At 38.3% G+C, this 25,245-nt stretch overlaps 2 protein-coding genes across 3 annotated transcripts in view; one reads left to right on the forward strand and one right to left on the reverse strand.

The window, feature by feature from the left end:
* LOC138199764 (protein L-Myc-1b-like) overlaps positions 1 to 25,245 on the reverse strand; it is a 26,609-nt gene continuing 1,364 nt past the window's right edge. The window contains exons 3-5 of one of the 2 annotated variants that reach the window (XM_069151950.1): positions 24,814 to 24,954; positions 1,878 to 2,497; positions 1 to 1,217 (exon numbers count right to left, since the gene is read on the reverse strand). In XM_069151950.1, the coding sequence (XP_069008051.1) occupies positions 625 to 1,217; positions 1,878 to 2,497; positions 24,814 to 24,860 (1,260 nt within the window). In that variant the 5' untranslated portion in view covers positions 24,861 to 24,954 and the 3' untranslated portion in view covers positions 1 to 624. Of the gene's footprint in view, positions 1,218 to 1,877; positions 2,498 to 2,956; positions 3,313 to 24,813; positions 24,955 to 25,245 lie in introns of those variants that run through there. The other variant, XM_069151951.1, reaches the window with a different exon arrangement.
* The window catches only part of LOC138199763 (sodium-dependent lysophosphatidylcholine symporter 1-B-like), a 12,616-nt gene continuing 12,398 nt past the window's right edge, over positions 25,028 to 25,245 (forward strand). The window contains exon 1 of the mRNA XM_069151948.1: positions 25,028 to 25,112. Within this exon, the coding sequence (XP_069008049.1) occupies positions 25,029 to 25,112 (84 nt within the window). The 5' untranslated portion in view covers position 25,028. The remainder of the gene's footprint in view (positions 25,113 to 25,245) is intronic.

Genomic DNA, 25,245 nt, shown 5'->3' on the forward strand with positions numbered 1-25,245 from the left:
TGGTATCAAAATTTAATGATGCTGTTGACGTTAGCATGCTTTAAAAATCAAGAGAAGCATTGAAATCACAAAGTGACGTGTGAATATAAAGTACAGCAGTGCAACTTTTTCCATTTTTTTCCCTATTTTCTTAACAAAATAGAAGCTCCGTGTGCCTGGTGGCATCCCATACAGAGGATCGAAGCTCTGACAATTCTGGGTTTTGTCTTCAGGATATTATCTACAGAACAATATGTGCATCAAAAAATCAGCAATACAAAACCAAACAAACCAGGAGCTGACTCATTCACACTTATGTACACTGGTAAACTATTAGCACGCAATTTCACATCACAGCATACCAGGAAATATCTTGGTCATAGCTATAAAAATCATGTTTTAACTCCCTGTTCAGAACAAAAAAGAAAAAAAGCACACTGTTCCTCCCCAAAACCGGTTCACAGGTCAGCAGTCAGGTCACAGGAAGCCCAAAGCCATGTGAATGGATTAAAAAACAAAACTCAAAAGCTATTTACATGAGGCATTTTGATCTGAAAAAACAACAGCTTTTCAAAAGTGACAGGTAACTCGAAAGTTTGTGACTGAATGAGGCAGATTTTTAGGGAAGCACACTTGTTTGGATTCTCAAGAGCGCTTGAGTTCAGCTAATCTGCGGAGAAGCTGCTGTTGTTTGGATCGGAGGCGTTTCTTCTCCTGCAGCTGCCGCCTCTCCTTGGTGTGCAGCTCCGTGAGGTACTCCGTCGCCTGGGTCAGGATGGCCACCTTCGGCGTCTTGGCCGACTCCAGGCCGGGGATCTGATCCCGCAGCGCGAGGAAGCGAGATCGAAGGTCGTTCCTCCTCTTCCTCTCCAGGAAGTTGTGGTTCCGTCTGCGGTCGATGTCCTCTGTGTCTGAACTTTGTGGAGTCTCTGAGGGGGATGCCGGCCGGGAGGCGTGAGGCGAAGAACCTGACTGCTGGCAGGATGTTTTGCAGGTACGCTTGCTCTGAGGCTCTTTTTCATACTCTTCTTCTTCGTCTTCATCATCGTCATCCTCTTCAGGCTCACTGTCTGGGGCGCGGGCAGCATAGTTGTGCTGCTGCCGGTGGACCAACATGTGAAACTTCTTGGGGCATTGGTCTGCACGGATCCTGATGGTGATCGGTTTTCGGACATTCACCAGTCGCTCCTGGTTCTGCTTGCTCTCCACAGTGACTACATCTATTTCCTCTTCATCATCTGTCGTTCGACAAGAAAATATTTCATCAATACACATAGAAAAGGTTCACATGTAAGACACATCTTTTACAACATAATTTAAAAGCTCCTACAAAAGAGTCAAACTAGATCAAAATTTCACTAAACTAGCAATGAGGAAGTGCATTCCTTCACCAAGCAAGCAAATCTCAGTTCTTTGCAGGAATTGAGGCTTTTGTCACTGAGCATTCATCTTCAATTTAAATGAGACCTGCTGGCAGGGGGCATTCCCTAGTTTTGGGACACGTGAAAGACTGACTCTCACGGTCTGTCAACGTGTGTGTGTGTAGTGATAAATCATCTGGCCTGGGTCACCCCTCCCCTCTACCGCACTGTGATTGTAATGCAGAGCTTGGGAAGATAAAGAAATGGGGAGGGGGCTTCTAGTAAAAGTGATATGGGGGCGCGGGTTTTAAAAGAATGCATGGATATTCAGGGGGAAAGCATGTGTTGCATTGATAAAGCAGGAGTAAAAATCCAGCTCTAAGGTGACTTGACTCTTTTGCACTTGATAAACCCACTGCAACACAGACCGCAGTTATGCAACAGCAGCCCAGTTTTCCAAATTACGCATTGTTAGTGGGCAATATAATTCTGAGGCAGGGCAGGGTGGGGCAATTTAGAGCATGGCTGCTTCCTTACCAGAGGACTCGGAGCGAGACTCGGAGCCAGACGACGCCGGCTTCCTGCAGCTGCTTGCGGGGAGGGTGAAGACGGCAGCCGGGTCGACGCAATCTGCCGCCGCGGTGGCGTGCTGGCCACCTGGCGAGACGCACTGCGCTTTGCTCGGTCTCACGGAGATCTGGGCCACCGACTGCACACAGGTCTGCACCGCAGCTGACACTCTCGCGTTGACCTTCTCCAGCTGCTTGCTGGCAGAGAAACCACTCCACATGCAGTCCTTGATGATGTGAGAACTGAGGTTACCGAACAGATTCTTCGTGTCTGGGATGAACTGACTCTCGTAGTCGTCGTCCTGACCCAGCACTTTGGTCAGCCAGCTGAGCTTTTCTCCAGGCGAGAGGTACAGAGAGGCACCGCTCAGAGTCCGGGTGGGAGACATGGGAGGGGTGGGCACCAGCTCGAACTTTTTCCATATGTCCTCGCTTGGTGCGGTGGACTTGTAAAAATCCTCCTCAGTGTCGAAACCATCGAAAAAATAGTGCTCGTAACAGCTGTAGTCCATGTTTCCAGCTAATAAAATCCTTTCGAGTTTATTCCCAGAAATGCTCGAATGACCCCAGTGGCCTCTGAAGAACGTCCTGCATGAGCACAGAGGAAATATCAGAGATTAGCAAATAGTTCCCATCAGAAGTATCAGGTATCCATCTAATGGGATACTAGAATAGGACATCACATTCCCCGAACAGCCTACTTTCCACAAATGGGACCACATTAATAATTTATTGCATCTTGCGGATGGTCTCTTTGCAGTGATGGACTCAGGCTGTTCGGGCACACGGGGTTATTACATAATCGAGTTATATACAGGCGAGGCGTAAACTAGAAGTCACAGCAGGTTGTGAATGGAAAAGGAGAAGACACCAGATAACTGCGTAAAAGTAATGCACCAGGATGTGTTTCCTGAACTGTGCGCAGCAGCGCTTTGTTCCATAGCGCGGTCTTTGAAAGAATAAAAGTGCTTCACAGCCACGGAGGGTGAAACCTAAAGGACGGAATTGGGAACTTTCACCGGCACACACTAGAATAAAACTACTCACCGCAAATTCCCACTGCGAAATTCAGGGCATTGAAAAACCCCTAGGCAGCCAAAGATCCAATAGTCCGCTGCTCACGGAGATAAATGGGTAGAAGTGTCCGAGATGTTCGAGATGTTACCGAATACAACGATGAGACGCAGTCCGTACTTTTGTTTCAGTTGAGTCACAAAAAAAAAAGATCCAAAAAAAACGCCGGGGCTCCGACAACAGTCACCAGATCCGCCCCACAACGTGTAATATAAAGCCACACAGTGCGTTTTTCGCGCCAGTGAGATATCCTGTTATAAAGCCGTAGAGTGCAGGGCGGAGCGAAATATCTGCAGCGGCAGATCCGGGTAAGGCCCTTCATTTGCACCAGGGCGGGGGGAGGCGCACGGCCCCGCCCCGGCTACAAACGCACAATAACTGACACTTATTTTATTACCCATATTGCTGCTCTCAGGATTTATAGTAGATTAGGGTCTGGGAAAAAAATGTATATAATAAGTAAACCATTTTGCCTCGATTTGCAGCTTTCCAACTGAGGGTTTGCTGTTTTTCTTTGTCCAAACCTCTTATGTCAGTAAACTGAATGTTGCTGACTGGACAAAACGAGATATTTGAAGACATCACCAGGCTTTAGAAAGCTGTGAGCAGTATTTTACTGTTTTTTAAAAAAAATATTTCATTAAGCAAATATTAAGACAATTATTGTATTGGATAGCAATATATTTATTAACACAATGGGTAACTGCAGCCCTAATAATTTATAATATTATGATATTTATCTGCATACTTGTAATAATTGAGGCAGATTTAGTACTTTTCCAACATATACAGTTGTATATGCAGGACTCATTGAGTAGTTTCTACATTGTAGTATTGGTGCATTTACTTAAAGGATCCATCTTGCACCACTGCACCCCAGCATGATAAACCTCACATTACACTCAGCCAGTATTTCATTATAACAGTATAATTTATTTGAGACTAAACACAAAGTAGTGAAACTCGGCATGAAACTGAGGGTTTGCTGTTTTTCTTTGTCCTAACCTCTTATGTCAGTAAACTGAACGTTGCTGACTGGACAAAACAAGATATTTGAAGACATCACCAGGCTTTAGAAAGCTGTGACCAGTATTTTCTCAGACATCTCACGTCTGATGTTTAGTTGACTCAGACTGATTGAAACTCCTGTGAATGTCTGAGTTCCTCTTCATACAGTTTGACCTGAGTGGGTGTGAAGCTGTTTTGGGAACCTGAATTGGTGTTAAAAGTACTCAATGTGTTAAAAAGGGCCAGAATTCAATGTAAATCGATCTGTATTTCCATAATCATCAGAGGTAAATAGAGTGTAATAGACGTGTTCTCCTCCCAGCTGTGAAACATCTCCAGATAGTTGGGCGGGATACGAATCTTTAACTGACCTGCATTTAAATCCAAAAGAGCCCAACACTTGGCCAGCCAACATTCAGATGCTAAAACATCTGAGTGAATAATCTACTTAGCAGTGAGAGAAAGCTTCTTCAACAGCAATGTTTAAAACAAACTTTGTTTTATTGCTGCTCTCAGGATTTATAGTAGATTAGGGTCTGGACATTTTTTTATATAATAAGTAAACCATTTTGCCTCGATTTGCAGCTTTCCAACTGAGGGTTTGCTGTTTTTCTTTGTCCAAACCTCTTATGTCAGTAAACTGAATGTTGCTGACTGGACAAAACGAGATATTTGAAGACATCACCAGGCTTTAGAAAGCTGTGAGTAGTATTTTACTGTTTTTTGAAATTTCATTGAGCAAATATTAAGACAATTATTGTATTGAACTGAGCAATATATTTATTAACACAATGGATAACTGCAGCCCTAATAATTTATAATGTTATGATATTTATCTGCATACTTGTAATAATTGAGGCAGATTTAGTACTTTTCCAACATATACAGTTGTATATGCAGGACTCATTGAGTAGTTTCTACATTGTAGTATTGGTGCATTTACTTAAAGGATCCATCTTGCACCACTGCACCCCAGCATGATAAACCTCACATTACACTCAGCCAATATTTCATTATAACGGTATAATTTATTTGAGACTAAACACAAAGTAGTGAAACTCGGCATGCGTCTCTTGTCTGATGTTTAGTTGACTCAGACTGATTGAAACTCCTGTGAATGTCTGAGTTCCTCTACATACAGCTTGACCTGAGTGGGTGTGAAGCTGTTTTGGGAACCTGAATTGGTGTTAAAAGTACTCAATGTGTTAAAAAGGGCCAGAATTCAATGTAAATCGATCTGTATTTCCATAATCATCAGAGGTAAATAGAGTGTAATAGACGTGTTCTCCTCCCAGCTGTGAAACATCTCCAGATAGTTGGGCGGGATACGAATCTTTAACTGACCTGCATTTAAACCCAAAAGAGCCCAACACTTGGCCAGCCAACATTCAGATGCTAAAACATCTGAGTGAATAATCAACTTAGCAGTGAGAGAAAGCTTCTTCAGCAGCAATGTCTAAAACAAACTTTGTTTTATTTGCTCTTTAATTCTTATTAACAGGCCACAGCAACATCTAGTAAAAGACCAACCCCATAAAACACGTGCACTCACTGACCTGAAACATCTCATTAATGTTAATACTGACCGTGGTGTAATCATGTTGAATCAGGAGACATGATTCGTCTTTATATTGAATGGTGCGAATAAATGCTTTATTCTCAGTGGCAAGCAAAAGGTCAGAGTTCACCAACATCTCGTGACAAGACAACGTCAGGTCAAAATCATACATCACCCCAGTCCTCCAAACATATTGATCCGTTTGGTCCACAGCGTGGACGTCTTCTTAATTAATCATCTCAGTGGACGAGATGAAACCTGCAGTATCTCAGATCAAGTTACAGACTCTGATTAATGATGGACATCTGTTGACTGCGACCGACCTGAGGTTAAACACATGCCTCTGATTAGGCGGCCTCTGATTAACTGGCCTCTGATTAGGTGGCCTCTGATTAACTGGCCTCTGATTAGGTGGCCTCTGATTAACTGGCCTCTGATTAGGTGGCCTCTGATTAACTGGCCTCTGATTAACTGGCCTCTGATTAACTGGCCTCTGATTAGGTGGCCTCTGATTAGGTGGCCTCTGATTAGGTGGCCTCTGATTAGGTGGCCTCTGATTAACTGGCCTCTGATTAGGTGGCCTCTGATTAACTGGCCTCTGATTAGGTGGCCTCTGATTAGGTGGCCTCTGATTAGGTGGCCTGTTCAGGTCTGGTAAATGCTTAAAGTGCACTGAAGGCAATAGTGATTGTTTTTAATATTATAACAGACTTGGGGGGATTTGACTCATGAATCTCGTAAATGAAGACTCAACTTGAGAAAATCCAAAAAGACTTGTGACTCAACTTTGATGACTACTCTCAGACTTTGAAGTGTGCAAAGGAATCAAGTCTAATTTTTCTTGACTACAGATATATTTTTGGTTGATTCCACAGCAGCCGGTCATATTACTGTAGCATTAGTGAAATGTACATTTAAGAGTTTACACAAGTAGACTGGCAAAAGTCTGTGTTTAGGATTTTCACGTGACAAAATAGTCTGACCATAAAGTCCCGTCAGCAGCTGTTCCAGAAAGTTTGACTGAATCAGAAGATCTTCTTAGCTGGAGTTTGGCTGGTTGTCACATAACTGCGGATGATCACATTTTCTGGGGATTTCAAGGACACACAACTTGAGATTGAAAGTTAATTCTTCTAAAAACTGAGGCCAACAAAAAGAAATCTCACAACACGGCCCATTTAGAAACTCTTCTGGAGCTTTTGATCACATCACAAGATCGTCCTCTGTTTGCCCAGTTATCATCACATTTTGCAAACTTATACTTCTTCAGTCTTAAACTATGTTTTAATCAAAGTTTAGTGCTTGAACTCACGATTTCACAGCCAAGACATGAGACATTAAAGTCTCATAAAATGCTATTTTGCTCTATTACAACTTGGATCTCATACAATCTAAGACTATTTGTGTTGTTCGAATATGTTGTTGTAATAATTTTTAAATGTTGCCTTCTTGTTCAAATCTTGTGAATGTTGATGATGTTGTGTCCTAAATCAGAAACAAGTTTGAACATCTTTAAATAAGAGAGCTGCTTCACTGATGTGATTCTGGAGTTCTTTTGCCCACAGAGCAAAGATCACAGCCCACTTCACGTAATTACACAGTGGACCAACCCTCAGTCTGCTATGTTAGGAGTATTTCATCCCTGCCAAAGAGAAGAAAGAAAAATGCTGCTTTATACTGCTCCCATAAAATTCAGATGAGTGCCTTCTCTTTTTTCCTGTCCCGCCATTAAAACTTGAGATATTTTCCTGTGCGGGAACATTGTGGGGGCAACAATGCTTAACACCAACAATAGCCAGCTCCCCAAGTCAGTTCACAGCTTAACTTCAAGTACCCACCATTGTTCTGTATTGTTATAGTAGCATATGTGTGAGGGTAGTAAAAAGGGGTTGCTGGAGGGGTGGGGGTGGGGGTGGGGATCCACCTCAACAGAGTCCTCATGTAACACCCTCTCAGCCTCCTGCAGAACATCCAACACAATGCAGTGCAGGAATTTTGATGGTTTTTCAGGGACTGTCTGTGGAATTGTCCCCATGTGCTTTACAAGGGGGTGTCCTGCTTTTCCCCACGACCTTCGTGACACACGGGAACCTCCTCACCCTGACCTCTGACCCCTTCTCTCAACTAAAAACACACACACACACACACAATCTGAAGCAGGTTTAAAAATGGGGCCAGTCAACTGGCACACAGAGAAAAAGCCATGCAGATGAGACAGATAGCACAAATAATTCACACTAGTGTTATTGCTCCCCTGGGATGTAAAACAGCATCTTCTGACACCCCACCACCCTCAAAATACCACAAGAGTGTGATCAGCAGGGTGCATGTTTTACCTGCTAACCTTTCACATACCAGAGATATCTATCGGTCAAACCACAAACACATCAGGCTTGATCTGTTGATCTTACCACTTGTCTTTTCCTCAGCAAAGTGTTGCACGACTGAAAAATATCCTTAGATATGACTGAAATCTAAGTTCCTGAACTGACCTCAAATTATTAAATAGCATTAACAAATGCCGAAAATATATTGGTTTGGTAAAATTACAATCTGCAAGCCAAAAAAATGTTGGAATATAAATTAAAAAAAAGTACTAATGCGTGTAAGTGTAATGATGACAGAGATTTATCTCTTGATAAGACTTTTAAAGTGCAACCACTGCCTCCTCCCTGCAGATGCGGACTGACTGAGGCTGCCACCTGGTGTTTGCCAAGTGTAAATAAAACCGATGACGTCGGACTCGACTAACTGCTACTGTGGGATGACAGGGGGAAGAGGGAGGAGAGAACGAAGGAGGCATATCTGAATAAAAGTAGAAATTATAGTGCCTGACCATTGCATTCAAAATGTTGAAAAATCCAGATAATACAGAAGTGTTATCAGCAATATTTACTTCAAAACTGACAAAATACTCATGATGCAGGAAATGGCCCCTCTTAGCTATATTTGATCGTCGTTAGGGCCCGAGCACCGAATGGTGCGAAAGGCCTATTTTTCTTCAAGGAAATCTTCTTCCCTATTATTCTCGTTCACTAAGCTTAATCGCCTTTTTGCCGGCTTTAACATATTCAAAAACTCATGAAACTTAGAACCCGCGTCAGTTGAGGTGAAAAATTGACATATCGCAGTGGATTCGCGAGAGGGCGTGGCCAAATGAAAGTCATTATGAAGACATGGTATAGTAGGACTTTTTTGTCATATTTTGGACTTTTGACTTTTTGACTTTTTTATCACTTTTTGGACATGACAAAAAAGTAATACTGTAGCATGTCGTCCAAAATATGAATATAAAGTCTTACTATAGCATGTCATTCTAACTTATCGTGTGACTTTTTTTTTAATCATATTTCGGACGACATTAAAGAAGTATGACATACTGTAGTCTTAAGTATTTTACATTTTTTTGGCAGAAAAAAAAGTCATACTATAGTATGACAAAATATGGACGACTAACTTATGCATGTAGTCTATGATGTAAAAGAAACATACATGCTATAAGTATGACTTCCGTTGAAGTTATGTCATGCAGCACAATGGTGCAGTTGTCAGTGTCGTCGTCTCACAATCTCGAGGTCCCCGGTTCGATCCCGGCCTGGGACTTTCTATGTGGAATTTGCATGTTCCTGCATAGTAATAAGTAAATTAAAATATGTCATCCATAACATGGAGGACTAACTTATGCATGTTATCATGCATGTAGTCCATGATGTAAATCAAACATCATGCATATAGTCGTAAATGTGACAAAGTCACACTTCAAGCAAGAACATGCAATCCACCACAGACAGAGTTCCAAGCCCCTGATCGAAGCGAGTACTTCCTGATAGTGAGACGACGACACTAGCGACTGCAGAGTTGTGTGGCCTTTATTGCATGTTTGTCTGACTTACATCACTTATATGACTTTTAAACATTTTATGGCAGAAGGTACTGTGGTGGAGTGGTTAGTGTTGTCGCCTTCCAGTCAGAAGGTTCCAGGTTCCATTCTTGCCCTTGACGTGACTTTACATCTTGATGTTAATGTCATCATTTCCAGAGCGAGGCTCGAACCTGGAACCTTCTGACTGGGAGGCAACCGTGACAACCACCGCACTGTTGATCTCTCTTCCCTAACATGTTTAAAAGTCATATAAGTCAGACAAGCATGCAATAAAGGCAGCAAAATGGTGCAGTTCCAAGCCAGCGCTGACAGGGGGCCTGGAACTTTGTGTGTGGAGGATTCTTGTTGAATGAAATGTTTCACATTATGGACTACAGGCATAAGTTAGTCATCCATGTTATGGACGATAAACTGGACTTTTAAGTTATTAGTTTTGCAGAAGGATGCAAATACAACATAGACTGTCAGAGGCGGGAATTGAACCAATGACCTTCGGACTGCGAGACAACAACGCTGACAGCTGCGCCACCCTGCTGGCTAACTTAACTTTAACGAAAGTCATACTTATAGCATGTCGTCAGAAATAGCACGTATATCATATTTCTTTAATGTTGTCCAAAATGTGATAAAAAGTCAAACCATAGCATGTTGTCCAAAGTATGACATCATATTTTGAACGACATGCTATGGCATGACTATTTGGTCATATTTTGGACGACATGCTATAGTATGACTTTTTGGTCATATTTTGGACGACATTCTATAAGTATGACTTCCGTTGAAGTTATGTCGTGCAGCACAATGGTGCAGTTGTCAGTGTCGTCGTCTCACAATCTCGAGGTCCCCGGTTCGATCCCGGCCTGGGACTTTCTATGTGGAATTTGCATGTTCCTGCATAGTAATAAGTAAATTAAAATATGTCATCCATAACATGGAGGACTAACTTATGCATGTTATCATGCATGTAGTCCATGATGTAAATCAAACATCATGCATATAGTCGTAAATGTGACAAAGTCACACTTCAAGCAAGAACATGCAATCCACCACAGACAGAGTTCCAAGCCCCTGATCGAAACGAGTACTTCCTGATAGTGAGACGACGACACGAGCAACTGCAGAGTTGTGTGGCCTTTAGTACATGTTTGTCTGACTTACATCACTTATATGACTTTTAACCATTTTATGGCAGAAGGTACTGTGGTGGAGTGGTTAGTGTTGTCGCCTTCCAGTCAGAAGGTTCCAGGTTCGATTCTTGCCCTTGACGTGACTTTACATCTTGATGTTAATGTCATCATTTCCAGAGCGAGGCTCGAACCTGGAACCTTCTGACTGGGAGGCAACCGTGACAACCACCGCACTGTTGATCTCTCTTCCCTAACATGTTTAAAAGTCATATAAGTCAGACAAGCATGCAATAAAGGCAGCAAAATGGTGCAGTTCCAAGCCAGCGCTGACAGGGGGCCTGGAACTTTGTGTGTGGAGGATTCTTGTTGAATGAAATGTTTCACATTATGGACTACAGGCATAAGTTAGTCATCCATGTTATGGACGATAAACTGGACTTTTAAGTTATTAGTTTTGCAGAAGGATGCAAATACAACATAGACTGTCAGAGGCGGGAATTGAACCAATGACCTTCGGACTGCGAGACAACAACGCTGACAGCTGCGCCACCCTGCTGGCTAACTTAACTTTAACGAAAGTCATACTTATAGCATGTCGTCAGAAATAGCACGTATATCATATTTCTTTAATGTTGTCCAAAATGTGATAAAAAGTCAAACCATAGCATGTTGTCCAAAGTATGACATCATATTTTGAACGACATGCTATGGCATGACTATTTGGTCATATTTTGGACGACATGCTATAGTATGACTTTTTGGTCATATTTTGGACGACATTCTATAAGTATGACTTCCGTTGAAGTTATGTCATGCAGCACAATGGTGCAGTTGTCAGTGTCGTCGTCTCACAATCTCGAGGTCCCCGGTTCGATCCCGCCTGGGACTTTCTATGTGGAATTTGCATGTTCCTGCATAGTAATAAGTAAATTAAAATATGTCATCCATAACATGGAGGACTAACTTATGCATGTTATCATGCATGTAGTCCATGATGTAAATCAAACATCATGCATATAGTCGTAAATGTGACAAAGTCACACTTCAAGCAAGAACATGCAATCCACCACAGACAGAGTTCCAAGCCCCTGATCGAAGCGAGTACTTCCTGATAGTGAGACGACGACACTAGCGACTGCAGAGTTGTGTGGCCTTTATTGCATGTTTGTCTGACTTACATCACTTATATGACTTTTAAACATTTTATGGCAGAAGGTACTGTGGTGGAGTGGTTAGTGTTGTCGCCTTCCAGTCAGAAGGTTCCAGGTTCCATTCTTGCCCTTGACGTGACTTTACATCTTGATGTTAATGTCATCATTTCCAGAGCGAGGCTCGAACCTGGAACCTTCTGACTGGGAGGCAACCGTGACAACCACCGCACTGTTGATCTCTCTTCCCTAACATGTTTAAAAGTCATATAAGTCAGACAAGCATGCAATAAAGGCAGCAAAATGGTACAGTTCCAAGCCAGCGCTGACAGGGGGCCTGGAACTTTGTGTGTGGAGGATTCTTGTTGAATGAAATGTTTCACATTATGGACTACAGGCATAAGTTAGTCATCCATGTTATGGACGATAAACTGGACTTTTAAGTTATTAGTTTTGCAGAAAGAAGCAAATTCAACACAGACTGTCAGAGGTGGGAATTGAACCAATGACCTTCGGACTGCGAGACAACAACGCTGTCAGCTGCGCCACCCTGCTGGCTAACTTAACTTTAACGAAAGTCATACTTATAGCATGTCGTCAGAAATAGCACGTATATCATATTTCTTTAATGTTGTCCAAAATGTGATAAAAAGTCATACCATAGCATGTTGTCCAAAGTATGACATCATATTTTGAACGACATGCTATGGCATGACTATTTGGTCATATTTTGGACGACATGCTATAGTATGACTTTTTGGTCATATTTTGGACGACATTCTATAAGTATGACTTCCGTTGAAGTTATGTCATGCAGCACAATGGTGCAGTTGTCAGTGTCGTCGTCTCACAATCTCGAGGTCCCCGGTTCGATCCCGCCTGGGACTTTCTATGTGGAATTTGCATGTTCCTGCATAGTAATAAGTAAATTAAAATATGTCATCCATAACATGGAGGACTAACTTATGCATGTTATCATGCATGTAGTCCATGATGTAAATCAAACATCATGCATATAGTCGTAAATGTGACAAAGTCACACTTCAAGCAAGAACATGCAATCCACCACAGACAGAGTTCCAAGCCCCTGATCGAAGCGAGTACTTCCTGATAGTGAGACGACGACACTAGCGACTGCAGAGTTGTGTGGCCTTTATTGCATGTTTGTCTGACTTACATCACTTATATGACTTTTAACCATTTTATGGCAGAAGGTACTGTGGTGGAGTGGTTAGTGTTGTCGCCTTCCAGTCAGAAGGTTCCAGGTTCGATTCTTGCCCTTGACGTGACTTTACATCTTGATGTTAATGTCATCATTTCCAGAGCGAGGCTCGAACCTGGAACCTTCTGACTGGGAGGCAACCGTGACAACCACCGCACTGTTGATCTCTCTTCCCTAACATGTTTAAAAGTCATATAAGTCAGACAAGCATGCAATAAAGGCAGCAAAATGGTGCAGTTCCAAGCCAGCGCTGACAGGGGGCCTGGAACTTTGTGTGTGGAGGATTCTTGTTGAATGAAATGTTTCACATTATGGACTACAGGCATAAGTTAGTCATCCATGTTATGGACGATAAACTGGACTTTTAAGTTATTAGTTTTGCAGAAAGAAGCAAATTCAACACAGACTGTCAGAGGTGGGAATTGAACCAATGACCTTCGGACTGCGAGACAACAACGCTGACAGCTGCGCCACCCTGCTGGCTAACTTAACTTTAACGAAAGTCATACTTATAGCATGTCGTCAGAAATAGCACGTATATCATATTTCTTTAATGTTGTCCAAAATGTGATAAAAAGTCAAACCATAGCATGTTGTCCAAAGTATGACATCATATTTTGAACGACATGCTATGGCATGACTATTTGGTCATATTTTGGACGACATGCTATAGTATGACTTTTTGGTCATATTTTGGACGACATTCTATAAGTATGACTTCCGTTGAAGTTATGTCGTGCAGCACAATGGTGCAGTTGTCAGTGTCGTCGTCTCACAATCTCGAGGTCCCCGGTTCGATCCCGGCCTGGGACTTTCTATGTGGAATTTGCATGTTCCTGCATAGTAATAAGTAAATTAAAATATGTCATCCATAACATGGAGGACTAACTTATGCATGTTATCATGCATGTAGTCCATGATGTAAATCAAACATCATGCATATAGTCGTAAATGTGACAAAGTCACACTTCAAGCAAGAACATGCAATCCACCACAGACAGAGTTCCAAGCCCCTGATCGAAGCGAGTACTTCCTGATAGTGAGACGACGACACTAGCGACTGCGGAGTTGTGTGGCCTTTATTGCATGTTTGTCTGACTTACATCACTTATATGACTTTTAAACATTTTATGGCAGAAGGTACTGTGGTGGAGTGGTTAGTGTTGTCGCCTTCCAGTCAGAAGGTTCCAGGTTCGATTCTTGCCCTTGACGTGACTTTACATCTTGATGTTAATGTCATCATTTCCAGAGCGAGGCTCGAACCTGGAACCTTCTGACTGGGAGGCAACCGTGACAACCACCGCACTGTTGATCTCTCTTCCCTAACATGTTTAAAAGTCATATAAGTCAGACAAGCATGCAATAAAGGCAGCAAAATGGTGCAGTTCCAAGCCAGCGCTGACAGGGGGCCTGGAACTTTGTGTGTGGAGGATTCTTGTTGAATGAAATGTTTCACATTATGGACTACAGGCATAAGTTAGTCATCCATGTTATGGACGATAAACTGGACTTTTAAGTTATTAGTTTTGCAGAAAGAAGCAAATTCAACACAGACTGTCAGAGGTGGGAATTGAACCAATGACCTTCGGACTGCGAGACAACAACGCTGACAGCTGCGCCACCCTGCTGGCTAACTTAACTTTAACGAAAGTCATACTTATAGCATGTCGTCAGAAATAGCACGTATATCATATTTCTTTAATGTTGTCCAAAATGTGATAAAAAGTCATACCATAGCATGTTGTCCAAAGTATGACATCATATTTTGAACGACATGCTATGGCATGACTATTTGGTCATATTTTGGACGACATGCTATAGTATGACTTTTTGGTCATATTTTGGACGACATTCTATAAGTATGACTTCCGTTGAAGTTATGTCGTGCAGCACAATGGTGCAGTTGTCAGTGTCGTCGTCTCACAATCTCGAGGTCCCCGGTTCGATCCCGGCCTGGGACTTTCTATGTGGAATTTGCATGTTCCTGCATAGTAATAAGTAAATTAAAATATGTCATCCATAACATGGAGGACTAACTTATGCATGTTATCATGCATGTAGTCCATGATGTAAATCAAACATCATGCATATAGTCGTAAATGTGACAAAGTCACACTTCAAGCAAGAACATGCAATCCACCACAGACAGAGTTCCAAGCCCCTGATCGAAGCGAGTACTTCCTGATAGTGAGACGACGACACTAGCGACTGCAGAGTTGTGTGGCCTTTATTGCATGTTTGTCTGACTTACATCACTTATATGACTTTTAAACATTTTATGGCAGAAGGTACTGTGGTGGAGTGGTTAGTGTTGTCGCCTTCCAGTCAGAAGGTTCCAGGTTCGATTCTTGCCCTTGACGTGACTTTACATCTTGATGTTAATGTCATCATTTCCAGAGCGAGGCTCGAACCTGGAACCTTCTGACTGGGAGGCAACCGTGACAACCACCGCACTGTTGATCTCTCTTCCCTAACATGTTTAAAAGTCATATAAGTCAGACAAGCATGCAATAAAGGCAGCAAAATGGTGCAGTTCCAAGCCAGCGCTGACAGGGGGCCTGGAACTTTGTGTGTGGAGGATTCTTGTTGAATGAAATGTTTCACATTATGGACTACAGGCATAAGTTAGTCATCCATGTTATGGACGATAAACTGGACTTTTAAGTTATTAGTTTTGCAGAAGGATGCAAATACAACATAGACTGTCAGAGGCGGGAATTGAACCAATGACCTTCGGACTGCGAGACAACAACGCTGACAGCTGCGCCACCCTGCTGGCTAACTTAACTTTAACGAAAGTCATACTTATAGCATGTCGTCAGAAATAGCACGTATATCATATTTCTTTAATGTTGTCCAAAATGTGATAAAAAGTCATACCATAGCATGTTGTCCAAAGTATGACATCATATTTTGAACGACATGCTATGGCATGACTATTTGGTCATATTTTGGACGACATGCTATAGTATGACTTTTTGGTCATATTTTGGACGACATTCTATAAGTATGACTTCCGTTGAAGTTATGTCATGCAGCACAATGGTGCAGTTGTCAGTGTCGTCGTCTCACAATCTCGAGGTCCCCGGTTCGATCCCGCCTGGGACTTTCTATGTGGAATTTGCATGTTCCTGCATAGTAATAAGTAAATTAAAATATGTCATCCATAACATGGAGGACTAACTTATGCATGTTATCATGCATGTAGTCCATGATGTAAATCAAACATCATGCATATAGTCGTAAATGTGACAAAGTCAAACTATAGCATGACTTTATTGCCATTTTGTGGACTATTTTTTTTATTATTTTGATTGATGTTATGGACAACATACTATGGTATAACTTTCTCTTCATATTTTAGACAACATACTGTAGTCTTAAGTAATTTTAATTTTTTCGGCAGAAAAAAAAAGTCATACTATAGCATGACTTTATTGCCATTTTGTGGACTAATTCTTTTTTATTATTTTGCATGATGTTATGGACGACATACTGTGGTATAACTTTCTCTTCATATTTTAGACAACATACTGTAGTCTTAAGTATTTTTAATTTTTTTGTCAGAAAAAAAAGTCATACTATAGCATGACTTTTTTGCAATTTTTTGGACGAATTTTTTTTATTATTTTGCATGATGTTATGGACGACATACTATGGTATAACTTTCTCTTCATATTTTAGACAACATACTGTCATCTTACGTATTTTTAATTTTTTTGGCAGAAAAAAAAAAATCATAATATAGCATGACTTTTTTGCCGTTTTTTGGATTAATTTTTTTATTGTTTTGATTGATGTTTTGGACGACATACTGTGGTATAACTTTCTCTCCATATTTTAGACAACATACTGTAGTCTTAAGTATTTTTAATTTTTTTGGCAGAAAAAAAAAGTCATACTATAGCATGACTTTTTTGCCATTTTGTGGACTAATTTTTTTATTATTTTGATTGATGTTATGGATGACATAGCTATGGTATAACTTTCTCTTCATATTTTAGACAACATACTGTAGTCTTAAGTATTTTTTATTTTTTCGGCAGAAAAAAAAAGTCATACTATAGCCTGACTTTTTTGCAATTTTTTGGACCAAAAAAATGTCATAATATAGCATGACTTTTTTGCCATTTTTTGGACGAATTTTTTTTATTATTTTGCATGATGTTTTGGACGACATACTATGGTATAACTTTCTCTTCATATTTTAGACAACATACTGTAGTCTTAAGTATTTTTAATTTTTTCGGCAGAAAAAAAAAAGTCATACTATAGCCTGACTTTTTTTGCCATTTTTTGGACCAAAAAAATGTCATACTATAGGATGATGTTTTGGACGACATACTATGGTAAAACTTTCTCTTCATATTTTAGACAACATACTGTCATCTTACGTATTTTTAATTTTTTTGGCAGAAAAAAAAAATCATAATATAGCATGACTTTTTTGCCGTTTTTTGGATTAATTTTTTTATTGTTTTGATTGATGTTTTGGACGACATACTGTGGTATAACTTTCTCTTCATATTTTAGACAACATACTGTAGTCTTAAGTATTTTTAATTTTTTCGGCAGAAAAAAAAAGTCATACTATAGCATGACTTTATTGCCATTTTTTGGACGAATTTTTTTATTATTTTGATTGATGTTATGGACAACATACTATGGTAAAACTTTCTCTTCATATTTTAGACAACATACTGTAGTCTTAAGTATTTTTAATTTTTTTGGCTGAAAAAAAAGTCATACTATAGCCTGACTTTTTTTTGCCGTTTTTTGGACCAAAAAAATGTCATACTATAGGATGATGTTTTGGACGACATACTATGGTAAAACTTTCTCTTCATATTTTAGACAACATACTGTAGTCTTAAGTATTTTTAATTTTTTTGGTAGAAAAAAAAGTCACACTATAGCATGACTTTTGTGATCTTTTTTTTGGACCAAAAAAATGTCATACTATAGGATGATGTTTTGGACGACATACTATTGTAAAACTTTCTCTTCATATTTTAGACAACATACTGTAGTCTTAAGTATTTTTAATTTTTTCGGCAGAAAAAAAAAGTCATACTATAGCATGACTTTTTTGCCATTTTGTGGACTAATTTTTTTATTATTTTGATTGATGTTATGGACGACATACTATGGTAAAACTTTCTCTTCATATTTTAGACAACATACTGTAGTCTTAAGTATTTTTAATTTTTTTGTCAGAAAAAAAAGTCATACTATAGCATGACTTTTTTGCAATTTTTTGGACAAATTTTTTTTATTATTTTGCATGATGTTATGGACGACATACTATGGTATAACTTTCTCTTCATATTTTAGACAACATACTGTCATCTTACGTATTTTTAATTTTTTTGGCAGAAAAAAAAAAATCATAATATAGCATGACTTTTTTGCCGTTTTTTGGATTAATTTTTTTATTGTTTTGATTGATGTTTTGGACGACATACTGTGGTATAACTTTCTCTTCATATTTTAGACAACATACTGTAGTCTTAAGTATTTTTAATTTTTTTGGCAGAAAAAAAAAGTCATACTATAGCATGACTTTTTTGCCATTTTGTGGACTAATTTTTTTATTATTTTGATTGATGTTATGGATGACATAGCTATGGTATAACTTTCTCTTCATATTTTAGACAACATACTGTAGTCTTAAGTATTTTTTATTTTTTCGGCAGAAAAAAAAAGTCATACTATAGCCTGACTTTTTTGCAATTTTTTGGACCAAAAAAATGTCATAATATAGCATGACTTTTTTGCCATTTTTTGGACGAATTTTTTTTATTATTTTGCATGATGTTTTGGACGACATACTATGGTATAACTTTCTCTTCATATTTTAGACAACATACTGTAGTCTTAAGTATTTTTAATTTTTTCGGCAGAAAAAAAAAAGTCATACTATAGCCTGACTTTTTTTGCCATTTTTTGGACCAAAAAAATGTCATACTATAGGATGATGTTTTGGACGACATACTATGGTAAAACTTTCTCTTCATATTTTAGACAACATACTGTCATCTTACGTATTTTTAATTTTTTTGGCAGAAAAAAAAAATCATAATATAGCATGACTTTTTTGCCGTTTTTTGGATTAATTTTTTTATTGTTTTGATTGATGTTTTGGACGACATACTGTGGTATAACTTTCTCTTCATATTTTAGACAACATACTGTAGTCTTAAGTATTTTTAATTTTTTCGGCAGAAAAAAAAAGTCATACTATAGCCTGACTTTTTTTTGCCGTTTTTTGGACCAAAAAAATGTCATACTATAGGATGATGTTTTGGACGACATACTATGGTAAAACTTTCTCTTCATATTTTAGACAACATACTGTAGTCTTAAGTATTTTTAATTTTTTTGGTAGAAAAAAAAGTCACACTATAGCATGACTTTTGTGATCTTTTTTTTGGACCAAAAAAATGTCATACTATAGGATGATGTTTTGGACGACATACTATTGTAAAACTTTCTCTTCATATTTTAGACAACATACTGTAGTCTTAAGTATTTTTAATTTTTTCGGCAGAAAAAAAAAAGTCATACTATAGCATGACTTTTTTGCCATTTTGTGGACTAATTTTTTTATTATTTTGATTGATGTTATGGACGACATACTATGGTAAAACTTTCTCTTCATATTTTAGACAACATACTGTAGTCTTAAGTATTTTTAATTTTTTTGGTAGAAAAAAAAGTCACACTATAGCATGACTTTTGTGATCTTTTTTTTGGACCAAAAAAATGTCATACTATAGGATGATGTTTTGGACGACATACTATGGTAAAACTTTCTCTTCATATTTTAGACAACATACTGTAGTCTTAAGTATTTTTAATTTTTTCGGCAGAAAAAAAAAGTCATACTATAGCATGACTTTTTTGCCATTTTGTGGACTAATTTTTTTATTATTTTGATTGATGTTTTGGACGACATACTATGGTATAACTTTCTCTTCATATTTTAGACAACATACTGTAGTCTTAAGTATTTTTAATTTTTTCGGCAGAAAAAAAAAGTCATACTATAGCATGACTTTTTTGCCATTTTGTGGACTAATTTTTTTATTATTTTGATTGATGTTATGGACGACATACTGTGGTATAACTTTCTCTTCATATTTTAGACAACATACTGTAGTCTTAAGTATTTTTAATTTTTTTGGCAGAAAAAAAAAGTCATACTATAGCATGACTTTTTTGCCGTTTTTTGGATTAATTTTTTTATTGTTTTGATTGATGTTTTGGACGACATACTGTGGTATAACTTTCTCTTCATATTTTAGACAACATACTGTAGTCTTAAGTATTTTTAATTTTTTCGGCAGAAAAAAAAAGTCATACTATAGCATGACTTTATTGCCATTTTTTGGACGAATTTTTTTATTATTTTGATTGATGTTATGGACAACATACTATGGTAAAACTTTCTCTTCATATTTTAGACAACATACTGTAGTCTTAAGTATTTTTAATTTTTTTGGCTGAAAAAAAAGTCATACTATAGCCTGACTTTTTTTTGCCGTTTTTTGGACCAAAAAAATGTCATACTATAGGATGATGTTTTGGACGACATACTATGGTAAAACTTTCTCTTCATATTTTAGACAACATACTGTAGTCTTAAGTATTTTTAATTTTTTCGGCAGAAAAAAAAAGTCAAACTATAGCATGACTTTATTGCCATTTTTTGGATTAATTTTTTTATTGTTTTGATTGATGTTTTGGACGACATACTGTGGTATAACTTTCTCTTCATATTTTAGACAACATACTGTAGTCTTAAGTATTTTTTATTTTTTCGGCAGAAAAAAAAAGTCATACTATAGCATGACTTTATTGCCATTTTGTGGACTAATTTTTTTATTATTTTGATTGATGTTATGGACGACATACTGTGGTATAACTTTCTCTTCATATTTTAGACAACATACTGTAGTCTTAAGTATTTTTAATTTTTTTGGCAGAAAAAAAAAGTCACACTATAGCATGACTTTTGTGATTTTTTTTGGACCAAAAAAAAGTCATACTATAGCATGATGTTTTGGACGACATACTATGGTAAAACTTTCTCTTCATATTTTAGACAACATACTGTCATCTTACGTATTTTTAATTTTTTTTGGCAGAAAAAAAAAATCATGCTATAGCATGACTTTTTTGTGATTTGTTGGACGAATTTTTTTTTATTATTTTGCATGATGTTATGGACAACATACTATGGTATAACTTTCTCTTCATATTTTAGACAACATATTGTAGTCTTAAGTATTTTTAATTTTTTTTCGGCAGAATAAAAAAAATCATATTATAGCATGACTTTTTTGTGATTTTTTTTTGGACGAATTTTTTTTATTATTGTGCATGATGTTTTGGACAACATACTATGCTATAACTTTCTCTTCATATTTTAGACGACATACTGTGGTCATAAGTATTTTACATTTTTTTGCCCGAAAAAAAAGTCACATTTTAGACGACATGACTGACTTTATGATATTTCGGATGACATGCTATTACATTTTTTTTTTTTTCATATTTTGGATGACATGGTATAGTACATGTTTTTTTGTATTTTGGACCACATGCTATAGTCTGACTTTTTGTTAAATTTCGGACGGCATACTATGCTATGACTTTTTTTTCAGTTTCGGACGGCATGCGATACTATCACTTTTTATTTCGCATTTTGAACGACATATTTTTGCATGACTTTTCTTTCATTTTTTTAAGGATGCCGGGACCATTTGGCTCACTGACGCGCAGCATATGCAAGGCCCCGCATATCACTGCTTGTGGTATTAATTACTAATATATTATTGTGAAAGGGGCAGAATGGAACTAATTTCATATATTTTGCTGCATAGTTGAATCTCCAAAGGTATATGATTTTATAAGATGATCCTTAACTGGCCTGCATATTTCTTTACGTGAAATCAGGATGTTAAGAGTGAAAAGAACAATGTTTCCGTCTCAAATTAAGGGAAATGGAAGTATAAAGTAAAAACACTTTGATAAATACTTAAAATGAAGTATTTGAGTCAGTTAAATTGAACCTCAGGAATGGCTTGTGTCTGAACATCAGTGTTACAGAACAGGGTGTGATCAAATTCAATGAGTAATCAACATTGTTCTGATTGTGAGATCTTAAGATGATCTCATAAGTGATACGCTTTTGACTGCTTCAAATGGTAGCTATTGACAGAACCGTCAATCTTATATCTCTCATGAAAATCTTTCTATAAATATCAGCAACAAAGGCTTTCCAGAGTCATGATTGACAGCCTCTGGCAAGCCTTACGGCTAAATATTTTGCATTCAAGAGCCGTCTACAGAAATATGACAGGTGAAATATTGTAAGATTGGCAGGTCTAAGAATGTTTGCTTTATTCGTGATCATGTATATTCGTTTTACTTTCTCAGGGACAAAAACTACTGAAATGAAACAAAGTTAAGAGGGGATTATCATTTTGGTTGGATGCGTCCAATGTGCAGGAGATGAGTCATTTTAAAGGGTCTCAAGCCAAAAAGGAGGGAACAACTTTTCTAAATAATGTCTCTTGTGAATCATAAGCAGTTTGGTAGTCTAAACACAGTGAAGTGAATACATTTCAGTGAGCTAATCCGGTCCCACAAATTGTCAATTTCTGCAGTACATTATGGCAGAAAACTGAATGTCCACTGGATGGCGCCATGGTGGCAGTTTTAAATTGAAAAACTACTCAAAGTTTGAAACGAGTTGAGTTCATTTTTGACATGTTTATATTTTCCTGGAGTATTCCAGTTTAGTGAGAAATTATAATTTCATGCTACTTTTCAAATTTAAACATTGTAGATTTTATTCCACTTCATTTGTCTCTCAACCAAAATTCTTATTTACTGCAAGATTGAGAATTTACAAACAAAACGGATGATGATGAGCTGTCTTGCTTGTTTGAATGAACATTCAGGCTCTCAGGAGCACTACTCTGTTGGGGGAAAAGATTTCAGAAGTTAAACTGCTCCCTGGAGGAGTTCCTGAGATACTGTGTTCACGTACGGATGGACAGAAGGACGGATGGACAAACGGATGAGCCAGAAACATCAACACCTCTCGCTATGATTTTCAATATCATGAAGACATGAAAGAACATGAAGTGAAGTCAGATGGGTCCTACCTATCTGGAGACACAACATAAGATTTTACAATTTGAGATTTTACACCTTGAACAAAACCAAACTAATTTCAGTTAAATTGTAGCTAAATGGAAAAGTAAATGTCTCATACCCAAGTAGTGCTCATTATTCATTTACATCGTGATTTCATTATTCTTGGCACTTTTACCTTTACTGGGAACAAATCAGCAGGATTAAGATGTTTCAGGTTATTGTATGTCATGAAACCAGCTAAGTTCCCCAGACTCAGAAACAGCTCACCATGTGGGCTTTGTTTCCCTCCAGCTGGGTCAGTATTCAGGGAGGGGGGAAACCCAGTTCATAATGGAAGTAGATTTACAGTGTCTTTCAAATGTCACTCACCGAGTAGAAAGAGGCGGTTATTTAATTTCATTATCGTCTTCATGAAAATAACCTAGACTAGCTTTACTGGAGGATTCCCCCATATCTTGGGATTTCACACTGGACTTTTGAACGAGTCAGATCTCGGCATCATGTTGATTCAGTTACCAACAGGCACGTCTTCACAGCGCTTTCAACTCTGCAGTCAAGTTTTACAAGGCCAAATAAAAACTACATTACAGGGTGACGTGTGTCTAAGTTATGTGAATTATTTAAAGGGGAAGCAGCACAATGTATTTACCAAGATGCAGAATTATATTTAAACTTCTGATTAGCAGTACAAGATTAAATATGAGCAGGAAGGAAGGTTAGTGGTTTTCTTTCAGCAGCATTTCTTCGTCTTTGCCTTTTAATGCTTGCACGAATAGTGAGCATGCAGATTTGGAAACAAGAGGAACAATGTCTCCCTTTCAATAGAGAAGGTCATAAAAAAATAAAATAGCACACAATAGTAACAAGCACACAAGGCTCAGAGTACACGCTGAATAAAACTGACGGTATGAAAATTCTCTATCAGCACATGCAGCAGAGGAAAACAAAGTTTTGTGGTGGTATTAAAGCATTTTCACAGTTTTTTGTTCAAACAAATCCTAATTAACCTACTTAACTTTCTTCGACAAGTTTGTATTTAGTATCAAAAAGGAAAGCACTGCATTACTTCAGAGTGTCATTACATATAAAATGCTGTAATCTTGTTTTATTTTATAGCGTCATAGAGCTGAATGGGAAAGCAAACAGATGAGCGATAAGGGTCCTGTTTGGACGGTTTGAGAACAGGTATCAGATACAATCAGCTATTTTTCACTGTTGCAACACAGCACTAGGTTGGAAAATAAGAAAACCAAAGATGAGTGTTTTTTTGGTCCTGAAGATGACCACAGTTTGCACAACAGAGTTATCTTGCAGTGCTTTGCATCCAATAGTGAAATACTTTTTAATTTAGTCAATTTTGTTTTTGAATTCAATTTTTTTTTTCATTTTAATTAAAATTTATTTCAACTCAGTGTAATTTCGTGTTTAGTGTAAACTATAATAAACTAAAATCAAAAAAGAGACAGAAATCTGAAATCATACAAAATTTTAAAGGTTACTGGTTTTTAGAGTCTTTCAATGACATTTAACTGGCTGAGTTCCATTTTGAATTTGCATTGATTTTATCATGATATTATTATACAAACCGTGTTGAAAGAGTAACACGGGATTTTCACAGCCCAGATGAGATATTTACTCTCATCTTAAGCAGTTTCTTGCTTATCGAAGGGGTCATGAATACCCGGTGATACAGCCGGAAGTGCAAAAATCTTACCGCAACGAAGGCGCCACCGTTAAAACAGGCGATGTGCGCGTCATCATTTGAATGACGTCGCGCGGTCGAATGAATGAGCTGGATGGCGCACAGCAGGACTTCAGCTGAGCTCACAGCGTGATGCCGTGAGCTGGCGTTGGGCTGCACAAACGGAAAAACAGGGCAATAGTGGAGGAAGGACAAAAAACAATCACTTCGTCATCTCATCAGCAACGATGGCACGAGGAGAGGGCGCAGAGCAGTACGCGGTGACTTTACTCGCAGTCAAACCTATAAATACCGAGATCAAGGCAGTGAAGGTAAGTGCCGCTTCACGCCTTAATTTCAGAGGTTTGTAAAATGAGGAATAATCTTTCGGTGATTTCTGTTCGTTTAGGTTTAAAAAGGCGCCTAAAGTCAAACAAACGTTTGGTAGATTGCGGCCGTTACTTC

The sequence above is a fragment of the Embiotoca jacksoni genome, unplaced genomic scaffold (assembly GCF_022577435.1).
Source record: "Embiotoca jacksoni isolate LCO1_2020_lvr unplaced genomic scaffold, fEmbJac1.0.p SCAF_18, whole genome shotgun sequence".
NCBI lineage: Eukaryota > Metazoa > Chordata > Actinopteri > Embiotocidae > Embiotoca > Embiotoca jacksoni.